Raw genomic sequence first — 17744 nt, 5'->3', positions numbered from 1 at the left:
TCAATTGGAAAACAAAAATATTTATAATTTACACAAAATATATATTTATAGCAGGACAAGAATTGTTAAAAGACTATCAAAAACTATTAACAATCTTTGGTAGATCATTATTAACCCCAATCTGTTGATATTATTCATATTATTTTTGATCTTTTCCATACTGATATTTAAAAAAGGTTTAACACCACCAGAAGAGTTTATTAGATATACTCTTCTTGTTAACCATTAAAACACTAAAATAACAGGAAAATAAGAATCTACTTTTTACAATTCTCAAATAGTTACAATGATAACAACAATAATTACAATTACAATTTGAATTCTGTCATAATTATAGCAATTAAAGCTACAGTAAATGAATATATATGCAGACAGGTCTTCTAACAAAACAAAAGTCTTTTTAAGAAATGTATTAAAAATCAGTCTGCTAACACAAGAAAATGGAATAGGAGACACCTTGTTGTATAAAATAAGGTTTATTGGAAATAAGGTGTTCATTAGACTGCTGCAGAACGCAAAACTTGTTGAACATTGAGGACTACCAAATGCAATAAAAAATAACCCTTGGATGACACATTTCGCAAGGCCTGGCAGTGTTACAACATTAATGTACTATCATTATTACCACTTGAAAAACATGATCCAAATTTAAATGATGGGTAAAAATGATGATCTATATCTGATGAGAGGCTTGATCACAGTTACATGACCAAATACAGCAGAACCTTTTGCTGGTCTGGCAAAATGATCTCAATAAAAGCAGCTCCAGTGCACCACCCTGAGCACTGAGAAGCCTGTGACGTTCCAACCAGTGGTAAGCTGCTTCAGTTTCTACATTATTGGCAATAAATGCACATTACTGGATGCAAAACATTTCAGAAAATACCCTTGAAAATCCCTCACATTTAATAAATGTTATTCATAACACAAACACATTTAAAATGTAACATTTAAAATAGACATTTCCAAGAAAAAAATAACTTTCTCTCACTTTGGTTCTTTACTACATTGTATGATCAACATGAGGCCATGAATGCTAGTATCCCAGATGAAGAGAACTTTTATGGAGATTCAAACATAGTAACTGATGTAAGGACAAGGAAATATTTTTTTTTGCAGTGCGGAGTACTAAATCCATCTTCCTGTGCTTGCTGTCGAACAAGGTAAAAGAGCATGCACGTTAATAAAAAACAGATTGTTAAGAACAGTTTTCACTGTATTGCAAGGAAATGTTATGACTTATGTGTTAGCTTGCGTTTTTTATCTTTATATTTCATGTCAGCATTGCATGCATTATTCTTAGGCTAAATTTTATTGATTTCTAAAAAAACTAATGCCTTTTTGTCAAGGAACAAATTTCAAGTTAATACTTAACTGTCATAAAGCTTAAAGTCTCTAGAAAGAAATCAAGTTTTTTTCTAAAGTGTTCTGGTCTGCACTCTCTCAAAGTCTGCTTCTCTAGAAGTTCCACTCCAGTACATTCAAAGCAGACCGAGATTCACAGTGATAATCATTTCACTGTTAGTTCACAGGAGGAGTGATGCTCTTACTCACATATTCAGAAAAATAAAATAGAAAAAATGATAGCCAAAAAGGACGTTAAATGCCTTCTTGCTTGTATTTAAATAGTATTAAACATTTATAAATACACTGTAATTTATGTTCTGAGTGGCTGCATCTGTATAGAGAAATGCATTAAAGTAAACTCCAGTATTTATTGCAGTTTTAAAGCCTTCTGGGATATAAATCACAATCCAATCTATTATTCTTCAAGATCTAAGTCAATTAATAAGCTATCCTGTAAATCTTAAAGCTTCTTAGATATAAGAAATATAAATATAATTAATGTACCTTCCTGTTCGGTTTGACAGTAAGCCGCCACCATGAGTACCGATGCGGAGATGGCTGCATTTGGCCCAGCCGCCATATACCTCCGGAAGCCAGAGAGGGAGAGAATTGAGGCACAAAACAGACCCTTTGATGCCAAAACAGCAGTTTTTGTGTCTGAACCCAAGGAGCTGTACCTCAAAGGTGTCCTCCAGAGTAAGGAAGGGGGCAAAGCCACCGTCAAAACTGAGAGTGGGCAGGTAGGTAGCATTTGCTAAGAGTAAAGGAAATTTCAAGGTTTTTACTTCATCTACTGCATTAATTATGAATAAACTTCTGATTTTTCAGACTTTAACAGTAAAGGAGGATGAAATCTTTCCCATGAATCCTCCCAAGTTTGATAAAATGGAGGACATGGCCATGATGACTCACCTCAATGAAGCCTCTGTGCTGTATAACCTCAAAGAGCGTTACGCAGCATGGATGATTTATGTAAGTGTTTCACTGAAGCCAAGACAAACCAATTCAATTTCAATTGACTAAAAAAAAATCATTAAGACTTAATTTCAAATACATGAATATCATTCTTCCAGACCTACTCTGGGCTGTTCTGTGCTACAGTGAACCCCTACAAGTGGCTCCCAGTGTACAACCCTGAGGTGGTGGCAGCCTATAGAGGCAAAAAGCGCATGGAGGCTCCGCCACACATCTTCTCTGTCTCTGATAATGCCTATCAGAACATGCTCACAGGTACGTAAATACTTATGTCTTACAGTTATCTATATAGATTTACTTGTTAAAACACTTTATTCAACTTTATGATCCAGTTAATCAATGAAAATATTTTCTTTCTAGATAGGGAAAACCAGTCCATCCTCATCACGTAAGTATTTCTATCATATTTTTTAAAATATGGCATTACTTTTTCATTATTTCTATTTTAAATAAACCTCTATTTATCCTCAGTGGAGAATCCGGTGCTGGAAAGACTGTGAACACGAAACGTGTCATCCAGTACTTTGCTACAATCGCAGCTATTGGGGACAAGAAGAAAGAGCAAACTAGCAAAATGCAGGTTAGACAGCACTGCTAATGGATCAAAACAGCTGAAGAGATCTTGGCTGTAACACATTGAGTGATGATCCCATGTACTTTGCAGGGAACTCTGGAGGATCAAATCATTTCAGCCAACCCTCTGCTGGAGGCTTTTGGAAATGCCAAGACAGTGAGGAATGACAACTCCTCTCGCTTTGTGAGTTAGTCTTCTATTAGTCTCACACAGTACCAGTTAATTTGTCAAATGTTTTACTGTAGTTTTCTAATATGTAATATTTGCATAATCAATAGGGTAAATTCATCAGAATTCATTTTGGAACCTCAGGAAAACTGGCTTCTGCTGACATTGAGACTTGTGAGTTATTTTAATTCTCAGTAGTTCACAAACATGTAGCTTACTCCCATATCTCTTCAGAATTTTAAAATATATATTTTTACTTCTATTATTTCACAGATTTGCTGGAGAAGTCCAGAGTAACATTCCAGTTGTCAGATGAAAGGAGCTACCACATCTTTTACCAGATCATGAGCAACCACAAACCAGAGCTTATTGGTGGGTGAAAGTTGATAATTCATATCACTTTGACTTTTCCTTAAAAACTATAGTTTGTGGCATATTTATTTCCTTTTTCCCCGCACAGAAATGCTCCTTATCACCACCAACCCCTATGACTTCCCCATGATCAGCATGGGCCAGATCACTGTGGCCAGCATTGATGACAAGGAGGAGCTGGTTGCCACAGATGTAAGTTCAAACTATATGAACAATAAGATTCTGGATGTAACATTTATTTGTATTTCAAAATGGAATGTTTACACTTAATCATACAGACTGCCATTGACATTCTGGGGTTCACTGCTGAGGAGAAAGTTGGCATCTACAAGCTGACAGGAGCTGTGATGCACCATGGCAACATGAAGTTCAAGCAGAAGCAACGAGAGGAGCAGGCCGAGCCTGATGGCACTGAGGGTAAAATGTATACTTATTTTACCCCCTCCATTCTTAATGCTCCAGTCAGACAAACTTAAATTATACTATAAAAGAAATGAATAAATATGCTCATTTAATAATTGAATCCTTAATTAATTAGTCAGATGTACTGTATAGTCAAATAGTCTTAGATTTTATATGATCTCTTATTCTTGTGTTATATTAAAGGTGTGTGGTGCAGTAAAGCAAATGATGTGAGGTGATAAACTGGTTGACATCAAACAATTTTAAACTCTTTGGTACACCTCTCGTTGCAAAAAGTGCTAATACAAAGGCTAGAAGTCATCTTAAGCAGCAGCTAGTATACAGTAAATCCAGATTTAACTTAAACATTTTTTGTGTCCCCTCTGTTGCCTGGTCATGTGGATTGAGTGTAACACCCTGGTCATTTTACGTAGTTTCCATGCTATACAATTCATTGTGTATTCTAAAACAAGGCATGTACTGCTGTAAAATAGAGATAACAGAATAATAATGGATAACAGAAGTCTGTGTTTTGAGTATAACTATATTTTTATATGCTGTGACTATAATGAATGCATTTTTTGATATTCAGTTGCTGACAAAGTTGGTTATCTTACGGGCTTGAACTCGGCAGACCTGCTCAAAGCCCTGTGCTACCCCAGAGTGAAAGTGGGAAATGAGTTTGTGACTAAGGGACAGACTGTTCAGCAGGTATGATGTTTACTTCTAAACACATTGTCAGATTGATTTTCAAGAAATGAAAGTTGTTCTTTATCTAATAAGATAATGTGTTGATTTGTGAATCCTTTATTAGGTCAACAATTCAGTTGGTGCCCTGGCTAAGTCTATCTATGAGAAGATGTTCTTGTGGATGGTTGTCCGCATTAACCAGATGTTGGACACTAAGCAGGCAAGACAGTTCTTCATTGGTGTCCTGGATATTGCAGGGTTCGAAATCTTTAATGTAAGTTATGATTTCAATATAGTGTATAATATGTGTTTATGCATGCATTTGTGCAAGCTGAAAGGGAAGACTAGAGATAAGAATACAAAGAGAGACAGAGGATTTAAAAGCAAGGAAATACATTTCTTTAAAGAAAATCCACACTGTCAGCTTCAACAATTTGTGTATGGTATTTTTTCAAGACCCCAGGTACTCTCTGTGTCTCTTATTTTCTTGTTTGTGTTTTACTGCAAATTTAATTTCCCTTTGCATTCTGAAATTATTTTGTCATTGTTGATCATTAAGACACTGCATATAGAACAACTGATATGCCTAGCGGCTTTCATGATTTTAAATATAAATTAAACTGAATAAAATGTTGTGCATAACCCTTTCTGTTCCAGGCATTCACAATCCAGCTTTCTTAATGGAACTTTGTAAGATATTCTTTTTAGACCAGAAATCTGTCTGGCTGCTCTCCTTTATACTGTTTCTGTATGGAAGAAATACATTTGAAATAAATGAAGATAAATACACTATTCCTATTGTAATACTTGTAATACTATATTTTAAACACTTTTTTGTATTTCCCTTTCCTACAGTTTAACAGCTTGGAACAGCTCTGCATCAACTTCACCAATGAGAAGCTGCAACAGTTCTTCAATCACCACATGTTTGTACTGGAACAAGAAGAGTACAAGAAAGAGGGAATTGAGTGGGAGTTCATTGACTTCGGTATGGACTTGGCTGCCTGCATTGAGCTCATTGAGAAGGTTTGTATGATTATTGATGCAATTCATTCAGATGATACTGATTTTTGCAATCTATATTATCCATATTTGATCATACGGACTGAGTTTTGTTATCCATATCATCTGAAATAATTTGTCTGAACAGCCAATGGGAATCTTCTCCATCCTTGAAGAGGAGTGCATGTTCCCCAAGGCCTCAGACACAACCTTCAAGAACAAGCTCTATGACCAGCATCTGGGCAAGTCCAACTGCTTCCAGAAGCCCAAACCTGCCAAAGGCAAGGCTGAGGCCCACTTCTCCCTGGTGCACTACGCAGGCACAGTGGACTACAACATCAGTGGCTGGCTGGACAAGAACAAGGACCCCCTGAATGAGTCTGTTGTGCAGCTGTACCAGAAATCCTCCATGAAACTGCTGGCCTTGCTGTATGCCAGCTTTTCCGCTGGTGACGGTTGAGTATTAGTTTTTATTATTTTTGCTAAATACTGTACTGATTTTGTAGTTTTGGTTCCTTAAAAATAATTTTTTTTTTGGGAGCCTGATCATTTTTCTTTTCTATTATTTTTACAGACGCTGGTGGTGGAAAGAAGGGAGGCAAGAAGAAGGGTGGTTCTTTCCAGACTGTGTCTGCTCTCTTCAGGGTAGGTTATAATTGTTCCAGAAAAACAAATTTGGCTCAAATTACATATAATTAGGTTTCAACTTTAAAAATGGACTTTTTGAAAGCTTTCTCCTCTTTAAAAAATAACTACATTTAATATCCTCTAGGGAATGCATGTTTTTATTTACATAAACATTAAATTAAGATTAATTAAGATCAGCAGAGAGATTAAAACATCTTCATTTCTCCTTCAGAAGCTCTTAATATACAGTAAATGCTAAAGTATATAATCAAACAGTGCACTTTAAACTCCACAGGAGAACCTGGCCAAGCTCATGTCCACCTTGAGGAGCACCCATCCTCACTTTGTGCGCTGCCTTATTCCCAATGAATCAAAGACTCCAGGTAATGAGCACAGAATGTTTAGATCATTTTAAATTTACATCAAGATATGGTGGTATTTTCTTTATTCAAAAGATGTAGCATCTGTTTAAAAACAACTATATCTCATTCTTTCTTTAGGTCTTATGGAGAACTTCCTGGTTATCCACCAGCTGAGGTGTAATGGTGTGCTTGAAGGTATCAGAATTTGTAGAAAAGGATTCCCAAGCAGAATTCTGTATGGAGACTTCAAGCAAAGGTACCGTAAAAATTAAAGCATAATTAACTTAGAAATGTTTACATTTAATTCTTAGAGATTAATGGATACACAAATACCTAGGAAGGAAGAAGAATTTCAACACTATTCTTTTCTCTACGTTTCTGAAAGATACAAAGTTCTGAATGCCAGCGCCATCCCAGAGGGTCAGTTCATTGACAGCAAGAAAGCTTCAGAGAAGCTACTGGGATCAATTGATGTTGACCACACTCAGTATAAATTTGGGCACACCAAGGTAGGACTTCAGCAGTATAAATAATGAAAGGAAATAACACTAACGTGCATAATAAGCCTGAAATGTTTTGTCAAAGTTGACAAGTATTTTAATACGAAGCAATTGCACATTTGTTACATACAGTACATATGGTAAGAACAATACTGTTTTCACTCTGGCACATAGCCACATTTGCTACATGTTTATGCTTGAATAAATAGATGTATAAAGTTTAAATAAATAAAAATGAGAAAATCAAAGTCAATAAGGCTAACACCAACACACACCTGGGCTATAACAGTAAGGGGGCTCCAACAACTCATGCAGCGATTGAGATTTATGGGTGACTCACATCAGGTACAGAAATATTCTAATTAAAAGTACTGTGTATATATTTCATTGAGATAAAAGTTCTTAAACAAGTCTCATATGGGTATTGAATAAAAGTCATTTGCCCTCTGATATCAAGTTAAAATTTCTATTTAAATCTACCTGCAGTACAAGCACTGTTTGTGTTGATCACTGTTGCCTTTTCGGATTTGGGCTCCTACAAATTGTAATCTTACAATTACTCTTGCCATATGTAAAGAGAACTAAAAATCATTAAAGAATGTCAGTAAGACTTCTACCCTACCAACACAAATCTTGCCTATAATTAGGGACTTCCAACAAATCATGTAGGGCTTGAGAAATATCCTAATAAAATGTATACTGTATTTACAGCATATTTTATAGATAACAAAATGCTTAAATCTTTCCCCTCAATTTCAGGTATTCTTCAAAGCTGGCCTGCTGGGTACCCTGGAGGAGATGAGAGATGAGAAACTGGCTGCCCTCATCACCATCACTCAGGCTTTGTGCCGTGGCTTCGTCATGAGAGTGGAGTTCAAAAAGATGATGGAAAGAAGGTAAGAACAAAAATGGAATGAGAATGAGAAACTTGGGCTGAGAAACATTAGAAGAGTTTTCCATCCTGGACAGCCTTCAAGAGCAGCAGCCCTTGTAAGGAACAGTTTTCTGACAATAGATGAAAGAATTCTGAAAAGTGCCACTTAATGGCAAATTAAGTTTAACAAGCTTTTAACTTCAATTAACGTAACTACTCATAAAGTACTGTAACTTATGACCTGATAAAAACATTAAAGGTGGTGTTTAAGCGATGAGTTAATTTATCAAACATGTTTCTTGCAGGTGTTAAATGATTATTTAATCACAGGAGATGTTTTAATTTCAACTGAAAAACCCATATCTGACATACATTCAAAGAAAAGGGCAATAGAAACAGTCAGAACTATTATCTGCCAAAACAGTTTACATTCATCTGAGTTCTTGGTATATTCCTTATTGTATCACAAAACAAATACAACATTGAAAGAGAAGTTCAACATTGAAAAACATAACAAATATTCATTTTTTTCATACAGAGAGTCCATTTATAGTATCCAGTACAACATCCGCTCATTCATGAATGTGAAACACTGGCCATGGATGAAGCTGTACTTCAAGATCAAGCCTCTTCTGAAGAGTGCCGAGGCTGAGAAGGAAATGGCCAATATAAAGGAAGAGTTTATCAAGTGCAAGGAAGACCTGACAAAGGCAGAAGCCAAGAGAAAGGAGCTTGAGGAGAAAATGGTTTCTCTTCTGCAGGAGAAGAATGACCTTTTTTTACAAGTGCAGTCTGTAAGCACTACCTGTCTATTCTGCAATATTAAATTATATATATTATATATATTCTGCAATATTAACATACAGCTGCAGCATTGCTGAAAACATGATTTTTGTATCTAACAAGTACAACTCTGAAATGTAATTTTAGATTTAGTAACTAAAATCAATTATTTATCAACAGGAAATGGAGAGTCTCTCAGATGCTGAAGAAAGGTGTGAGGGGCTGATCAAAAACAAGATCCAGCTTGAGGCCAAAGTGAAAGAGATAACAGAGAGACTGGAGGATGAAGAGGAAAGTAATGCTGAGCTGACAGCCAAGAAGAGGAAACTGGAGGATGAGTGCTCTGAGCTGAAGAAAGACATTGATGACTTAGAGCTCACCTTGGCCAAAGTGGAGAAGGAGAAACACGCCACAGAAAATAAGGTTTGCTTCTAAAATGTCCAAAATAACTAACTAGTCATTGAAAATGTATAATGATATGCTTAAAGATTTATTGAATACTTCCAGGTTAAAAACCTGACTGAAGAGATGGCCACTCAGGATGAAAGCATTGCCAAGCTAACCAAGGAGAAGAAAGCCCTCCAAGAGGCTCATCAACAGACCCTTGATGATCTACAGGCAGAGGAGGACAAAGTCAACACTCTGACTAAAGCCAAGACAAAGCTTGAACAGCAAGTGGATGATGTAAGTGACACATCCAAACACATACTTCTTGTATTTTCAGACAGCCTGAACTAAAAGTAATAATGTGTCAAATATTCTAGCTTGAAGGTTCACTGGAGCAAGAAAAGAAACTCCGAATGGACCTGGAGAGAGCCAAGAGAAAGCTGGAAGGTGATCTGAAACTCTCTCAAGAATCTGTCATGGATCTGGAAAATGAAAAGCAACAGTCAGACGAGAAGATCAAGAAGTAAGATTGTATTCAATATATAAATATATATGTCATTTGAAAATGCTGTAACAATTACTATAATACTGTGAATATTTTTTCTCCTTCACAGGAAGGACTTTGAAATAAGCCAGTTCCTCAGCAAGATTGAAGATGAACAAGCACTGGAGGCCCAGCTGCAGAAGAAGATTAAGGAACTACAGGTATTTCAGGGACAAACCTAATACTTATTTTGGGTTAACTGTATTTCTATTATTTTCTATAATCGCCTACATATTATATACTTTCATTTTCTACAAATCATTTCTACAATCATCTAGGCTCGTATTGAAGAGCTTGAAGAGGAAATTGAGGCTGAACGTGCTGCTCGGGCCAAGGTTGAGAAGCAGAGGGCTGACCTCTCCAGGGAACTTGAGGAGATCAGTGAAAGACTTGAAGAAGCTGGAGGAGCAACTTCTGCCCAGATTGAGATGAACAAGAAACGTGAAGCTGAGTTCCAGAAGCTCCGCCGTGACCTTGAAGAGGCCACTCTGCAGCATGAAGCCACAGCGGCAGCTCTCCGCAAGAAGCAGGCTGACAGTGTGGCAGAATTAGGGGAGCAGATTGACAACCTGCAGAGAGTCAAACAGAAGCTGGAGAAGGAGAAGAGCGAGTACAAAATGGAAATTGATGACCTCTCCAGCAACATGGAATCAGTTTCCAAGTCAAAGGTAAAATCAAATCTGACCCTTATTGATGTAATCATATTACACAAATTTTTGTTTATACTACAGTATACTGTAAGATGTTATTATCTGAATGACAGACTAATCTGGAGAAGATGTGCCGTACCCTGGAGGACCAACTCAGTGAACTGAAGACTAAGAGTGATGAAAACGTCCGCCAGGTCAATGACATTAGCACACAAAAAGCAAGGCTTCAGACAGAAAATGGTAAAATATTATTTAGTGTTACTAATTTTGGCTATTTTCATAAACAGAACAATGAAAGTTTCATTTACTATTGTTTTGTTCCCTAAGGTGAACTTGCTCGTCAGCTAGACGAAAAAGAAGCTCTGGTTTCCCAGCTCACTAGAAGCAAACTGGCCTTCACTCAGCAAACTGAGGAGCTGAAGAGGCAGCTGGAGGAGGAAGTGAAAGTAAGTTGTGTTTATAATATACAGTATGAGATTCTTTGCTCCTGTTAATTTCTATTTTAGGAAGGTATCACAGTAGTCCTACTCCAGATATAAGAAAAATACATTGTTGGCTCCAGTTTGAAATAGCTGATGTAATGTGTTGCTGCTATAGGTAGTAATGCAGCCACACTTTTATATGAAGAGCAGGGAGATAACATGGGCAAGCAGTCAAGCAGCTGCATGAGCACATAGCAAACTGTTGACAGACAGCAGCAGGGACAGCCTGGCACAGCAAGACAAGCACAGGCAAGTGTAGTAAAGGAAATGATTAGAACAATTCTTACTAATTTTGCTTTTTCATTAACAGAAGAATTAACTATAATGTATGTTTGTTTAGAATGATGCCCTATGTAGAACAGGTGCTGAAAAACTGCAACAATACACAAAATGTAACAGAGCATTTATTATTTTTTCCAATGAAACGGTTTAAAAATCAATAAATGTAAAGATGGAAAGAATGAGAAGGATGTTAAAGGATGCAAAATATGAACAAGCATACTGCAGCTACAAACTACAGTATGGAGCAGCTCTGGATTAAAAGTCTGGAATCAAAGACAGTTTTTTTTCTAAAATAGGACAATGATTTGTATATTAGAATGAAGAATAAATTATGAATCCAAAAAATGTGATGAGGAAATACAGTATCAGATTCTCCAAGTTTAATTATAATCATCATCTGAATCAAGTAGGTATGTAGATGAAACAATTACACATTTGTAAATACAGTGAAATTAAAGTAGCTGACAGTAATCCCTTTCTTTTGGAAGTATATTTTTAGCCAATATATTCCCTTTTTAGGCCAAGAATGCTCTGGCTCATGGTCTCCAGTCCGCTCGCCATGACTGCGACCTGCTCCGGGAGCAATATGAGGAGGAGCAGGAGGCCAAGGCAGAGCTGCAGCGCTCAATGTCCAAGGCCAACAGTGAAGTGGCTCAGTGGAGGACAAAATACGAGACTGACGCCATCCAGCGCACTGAGGAGCTTGAGGAGGCCAAGTAACTACATTATTTCTTCTGTTAAATTGAAAGTTTTTCTTAAATGATTGAATCAATTCAAACAATCTGCACTTTTCTCAGGAAAAAGCTTGCCCAGCGCCTCCAAGATGCTGAGGAACAAATTGAGGCTGTGAACTCCAAGTGTGCCTCTCTGGAAAAGACCAAGCAGAGACTTCAGGGTGAAGTGGAGGACCTCATGATTGACGTGGAGAGAGCAAATGCCCAGGCTGCTAACCTTGACAAGAAGCAGAGAAACTTTGACAAGGTGAAGAAGCAATTCACATAGAAATGCAAAAAACAGTTCAATTACTTTAAAATAAGACACCTCAATCCTCATGTGTAAATGTCTGATATACTACTGTAGTTCATATTTCCGCAATTCTTTTTTTCAGGTTCTGGCAGAATGGAAGCAGAAGTTTGAGGAAGGCCAGGCTGAGCTGGAAGCTGCACAGAAAGAAGCTCGCTCTCTCAGCACTGAGCTCTTCAAGATGAAGAACTCCTATGAAGAGGCTCTGGATCATCTTGAGACCCTTAAACGGGAGAACAAGAACTTGCAGCGTAAGTACAAAAAGAGAAAAATGTTGAGTTTATAAGGCTATGCAACTATAAGATTAAAAGATTAAACATGTTACTCTCCTTAGAATATTTACATTCTGCGTAATATATCTTCCAAATAGAGGAGATCTCAGATCTCTCTGAACAGATTGGTGAGACTGGAAAGACCATTCATGAGTTGGAAAAAGCAAAGAAACAGGCCGAGACAGAGAAGTCTGAAATTCAAACCGCGCTGGAGGAAGCTGAGGTACTAAACACAAAACAAAAACAGTTGGTGGATATTTTAAAAACTTTTCTTAAGTAAAGTTCTTAGATTGTCAGTGTATTTTTAGAATGTAAGAAATACATTATTTAAAATGCTAATTTGATATTCCTGGTCTGTTTTTCCACGTTCTATTTTAAAAAAATATTATTGTACTTCATTGTCTTTTGGGTATACATCAACATTTTCTGTCTACAATATGTAGTATTTAATTTCATATTCATTTTGTATAAGTGGTACATTAATACATGGAAGAAAACATTACATAGACTGTCAAAGCACAGCAGACAAGGAAAATAAATCTGAGCTATAGCTCTTTGCTTCTCCCCACATTATCAGATTTAATTTCATTCACTATTTTTTGTCCAAAAGAATAGGAATTTACAAATTTTATTATTACATCAGGCATCACTGGAGCATGAAGAGTCAAAGATCCTTCGTGTGCAGCTGGAATTGACTCAAATCAAGTCTGAAGTGGACAGAAAGATTGCAGAAAAGGATGAGGAAATGGAGCAAATGAAGAGAAACAACCAGAGGATTGTGGACACCATGCAGAGTGCTCTTGATTCAGAGATTAGGAGCAGAAATGATGCCCTAAGAATTAAGAAAAAGATGGAAGGAGATCTCAATGAGATGGAAATTCAGCTGAGCCATTCCAACCGCCAGGCTGCTGAAGCCCAGAAACAACTAAGGAATGTCCAAGGACAACTCAAGGTACTGAAAATTTTACCCTAAACCATAAATATTCATGCTTTTTTATTTTTAAGGATCATTTGATGGTCATGATGGCGTTTTGCTTTTATCAGGATGCCCAGCTGCACCTGGATGATGCCCTTAGAACACAGGAGGACATGAAGGAACAGGTTGCCATGGTGGAGCGCAGGAACAGCCTGATGCAGGCTGAGATTGAGGAACTGAGGGTTTCCCTGGAACAGACTGAGAGAGGCCGCAAAGTGGCTGAGCAGGAACTGCTTGATGTCAGCGAGCGTGTGCAGCTGCTGCACTCCCAGGTTAATAAAAACCTCATATTTCTTACAAGTTATTAAACTTTCATCTTTCTTTTCATATTTCTGTAAGTTAAAAATGTTGTCATTTCAGAATACTAGCTTGATCAACACAAAGAAGAAGCTTGAGAGTGACATTGTTCAGCTCCAAGGTGAAGTTGATGACACCATCCAGGAAGCAAGAAATGCAGAAGAGAAGGCCAAGAAAGCTATCACTGATGTGAGTTACCCTCATGATTTAAATTCCCATTTAATTATATTAGGCTTATACAGTATTTGGTTCAGGGAGTATAATAACCCTCAGAAAGTATGATATTTTTTTAGGAAATGCATCTACAAAGTGTTAGTTTACATAAAGTTCAGGTAGAAAGAAAGGTAAGATTACAAGCAAGTATAATAAAATCATAAAATTACAAAGAGACAGGCATACAAACAACATAAAGCACTTTTGTGGAACACAAATGGTTCAGAAAAACAAATTAAATTCTAAAATAATAGCAATTATTTATTAGAAGTGTAGACAAAAATTAATAATTCAGATACCCTGTTGGCATGCGCTATATGTTCAAGCGAGTACTGTATGTTTATTCCATTCAGCTGCAAGTTTTTAAATTCGTGCTATGAAATTCTTTAAGCTTATTCCATGTTATTATGAAGTTGCTCAGAGTTCCATTACAATCTAAACGAAACAACCTTCCCCATTAATAATTAATAATTACAATTTATTTGTTCTCTAGTCTGTGCTAAAATGTTTATGCTCAAGCCGAAATCTATAAACTAATTTAGCACATATGCTCAGTCTGTGTGATCCATCTGTTGTTTCTTGATGTCTTTGCTAAAAGTGATACCATTTTGGAAACTTAGCTCTGCTTATTTCTTCAGGACTTAAAAAGCCCAGGTAGAAATCTTTCCTCATGTACATTATTTTTGCTTAATAGATTTCTTTTTTAACCAGACATGAAGTCAGAGCCCAACACCACTATTCACCCCAAAAAAGAAGATTCTTGTAACAAAGAACATACAGTACATACAGTCCTTGTCTTTGATGTTAATAACTTCCAGGCTGCCATGATGGCGGAGGAGCTGAAGAAGGAGCAGGACACCAGCTCTCACCTGGAGAGAATGAAGAAGAACCTGGAGGTCACAGTGAAGGACCTGCAGCACCGTCTGGATGAGGCTGAGCAGCTGGCAATGAAGGGTGGAAAGAAACAGCTCCAGAAGCTGGAGGCCAGGGTAATCTGGGTGGGATGAACACGGTCCATTTTATACAAATACAGAGAAAAGACTTGTCTTCACATTTGATTGGATTTGTAGGTACGTGAGCTGGAAAACGAACTTGAAGCTGAACAAAGGCGTGGAACTGAGGCCATTAAAGGTGTCCGAAAGTATGAGAGAAGAGTCAAGGAGCTCACGTACCAGGTAAAATACTGATTGCTTACCATAATCTCCTCTAATGAAAAAAATATACATTTGTGCTGTAATTCAGTTTTGAAAATCATTGTGTTTTCTTCTCTACAGTCTGAAGAGGACAGGAAGAATGTGAACCGACTCCAGGATCTGGTCGACAAACTGCAACTGAAAGTGAAGGCTTACAAGAGACAGGCTGAGGAAGCTGTAAGCCATGGTTTTAACAAGCTTTTAGTAGTTACTTTCCTACGTCACAATTACACGTAAATTACGTAAATTACAACACTATATATAAAAACATTTTTGCCATTTCAGGAGGAACAAGCCAATGCTCATCTCTCCAAGTTCAGGAAGGCTCAGCACGAGCTGGAAGAAGCTGACGAACGTGCTGATATTGCCGAGTCCCAGGTCAACAAGCTGAGAGCCAAGAGTCGTGATTTGAGCTCCAAGGTAAGATTAAGAAATATATGATTAAGATAAAAGTGGAAACATATTATCAGTCTTCTTGTAGAGCCGTAGAGAAGAGAAACTTCAATATTTTAAGCAATTAACTACAGTAGTTATAAGTTATTAGTAGAATGTGAAAATTCAAACAATTCCTTTGGCATCTGGCAGAATCAAACAAAAATTATTTTTCTGGACTTCACACAAATGGCTTTGCCAAAGTTTTTTCAGTCTAAACTATAGTATTGTAGGCCCTCATCAGGCAGTGATGGGGCACTGAGCAATGAGGCTGGAGATGTCAGCCTAAGCAAAGTATGATGGGATAGATGGGAACCTGTCTGGGATAGTGGGGAGATATCAGGGTCATTAACTCCTGGGACTTGGGGTGAAGGACAGGGGTTTATGTACAGTACACATTGTGCATGTGTGACTATTCCATGTTTCCTGGCCTGAATTAGTCAGGACCCTGTACCTTCATTTTGTGTTATAGTAACTTTACTTTTATTGGCTAGGGAGAGCAGTACTTTTAAAGATAGCTGTCCTACAGTATATCTTTCTGATCAATAAAAGACCAATCCCATTACCACTTGTCTGCATGATTATTGCCCATGTTACACTGGTGTCACGAGTGGGCATTACAACCTTTCCTTCCCTCCCAAGCACCAGGAGTTAATGTCCCTGATATCTCCCTGCTATTCTGGATAGGTTCCCATCTAACCCATCATACACTGCTGAGGCTGACATCTCCAGCTTTATTGCTCAATGCCCCATCACTGCCTAAAGAGGGTGTTACAGTATACAATAGACTAATGTAAAAGTACAGGCAAAGTGAAAATGTTTAAATTATGCCAGGTTAATTTATGTTATTAAATCTAGGCTATTTATTTACAGGTTAAGGAGGCAGAGTAAAGAAGACAAGGTGATTTCTCAACAAAGAAATTCATACAATATGAATTTCACGATTTTCTGTTAGTAATATTTGATTAATAAAAATATTCTCCAGCAAGGATTCCAAGTGTTTCTTTTATACAATACAATACAATTCGATACAAAATAAAAATGTATACCACAAAAAATTATACATATCTACACAAAATAATACAAGATCAACACATTATCAGATACTTAAGAAAGAAATATAATACCTGTAATTTTAAGAGTTTAGTTTTACATCCATTTTATACATTAGGAGAAATTTGTACAATAGCAGATATTCCTGCAAAACATTCATGATTATAATTTAAGAGCTCAGTTTTGGGATAAATATGATTATTTCAGAGTATCACTATATTTTTAAAGTTATGTGCATTGACGTTTGCACATCCATAAAAAAAGACACAAATGTCAAAGCCCTACATAAGGTGAATAAAGGTATTTATAGACACAGAACTGCTCTTACAGGGTATAAAAAGCTGCTTACAGCTTTTCTGACTTTTCATGTCAAACTCTTAGTAAATGTGGTAAAAATGCTACATGTTACAGATGGTTACAGATGATAGTAGAAGAAAATAACACCTTATTTCTTGTACACTATTTGGTATCTAATTTCAGTTGTTGGCTTTTAAAAAAGAAAACAGCCATTTTGTAGACATATTCTAATTAGAACCTAACTGACATATTAGATGCCCAGCTGTCATGCTTTAAATTCAAAGTTAGAGCACTGCACTCAGTCACCCACATCTTGATTAAGTTCCTCTTAATGTAATGTAATGTAATGTAATGTAATGTAAGTCCATGTCCATGTTCAATTGTTTGCAGAACACAAACATTTACCTTTAAAGCTGAACTGTGCACTGAAAACCCCAAATTACTCACTAATTAAAATAATAGATTCAAAGGATTGTGGGAGTCTAGAACATGCCACCCAACCATAGTGTTGAAGTGGATACCCTGGCTTCTTTCAATAAACTGTTGGAGGAGATTGAGATCTTGGATCAATTAGATAACCAAACAGGTGAGACAGACTGAATACCTCCATTCACCTGTAACATTTACATTCTTGAATTTTAGTTCTACATTGAACCACTAAACTACCAAATGCAGACACATTCAAAATTCATTTTTTTATTTTTAGAAAACCTTCATCAAATAACCATTAGCAAATATTGTGCATAATTTATGAAGTGTTCAGCTGAAGATTTTGAGATTCTTACCAGGTAGGAGAATCCAACCTTTTTTTCATGCAAATAATGACTAATCAAAAGAAGTTGGGCTCACAGATGCTGATTACAAGACACAGATTACAAGAATGTCTTGTAAAACTCTTAATATGGATAAATGAAATGGAATCTAAAAATATTAAAGACATGAAGATTTTAATTATGTAATTTAGCAA

At 36.7% G+C, this 17744-nt stretch overlaps 1 protein-coding gene across 1 annotated transcript; it reads left to right on the top strand.

Moving 5' to 3' along the window:
* Positions 1-740: 740 nt before the first annotated feature.
* Positions 741-16415, top strand: LOC148652628 (myosin heavy chain, fast skeletal muscle-like). Its single transcript, XM_088599581.1, has 41 exons — positions 741-814; positions 1120-1163; positions 1872-2087; positions 2176-2319; positions 2421-2577; positions 2683-2710; positions 2794-2902; positions 2987-3079; positions 3175-3238; positions 3338-3436; positions 3525-3628; positions 3715-3853; positions 4431-4549; positions 4653-4802; positions 5384-5554; positions 5679-5985; positions 6105-6175; positions 6453-6540; positions 6658-6775; positions 6905-7028; positions 7779-7915; positions 8432-8687; positions 8857-9099; positions 9184-9360; positions 9441-9586; positions 9678-9768; positions 9886-10275; positions 10371-10497; positions 10585-10703; positions 11541-11737; positions 11819-12002; positions 12130-12295; positions 12415-12539; positions 12960-13268; positions 13361-13564; positions 13653-13778; positions 14621-14791; positions 14873-14977; positions 15077-15172; positions 15281-15415; positions 16301-16415. The coding sequence occupies exons 3-41, from the start codon at positions 1884-1886 to the stop codon at positions 16316-16318; spliced, it is 5811 nt and encodes a 1936-aa protein (XP_088455707.1). The 5' UTR covers positions 741-814; positions 1120-1163; positions 1872-1883; the 3' UTR covers positions 16319-16415.
* The last annotated feature ends 1329 nt before the right edge of the window (positions 16416-17744 follow it).

This window comes from Lepisosteus platostomus, chromosome 11, assembly GCF_059453375.1.
Source record: "Lepisosteus platostomus isolate fLepPlt1 chromosome 11, fLepPlt1.hap1, whole genome shotgun sequence".
Classification (NCBI taxonomy): Eukaryota; Metazoa; Chordata; class Actinopteri; order Semionotiformes; family Lepisosteidae; genus Lepisosteus; species Lepisosteus platostomus.
Note: the sequence above shows the minus strand (reverse complement) of the source record. Positions and strands in the feature narration are given on the sequence as shown.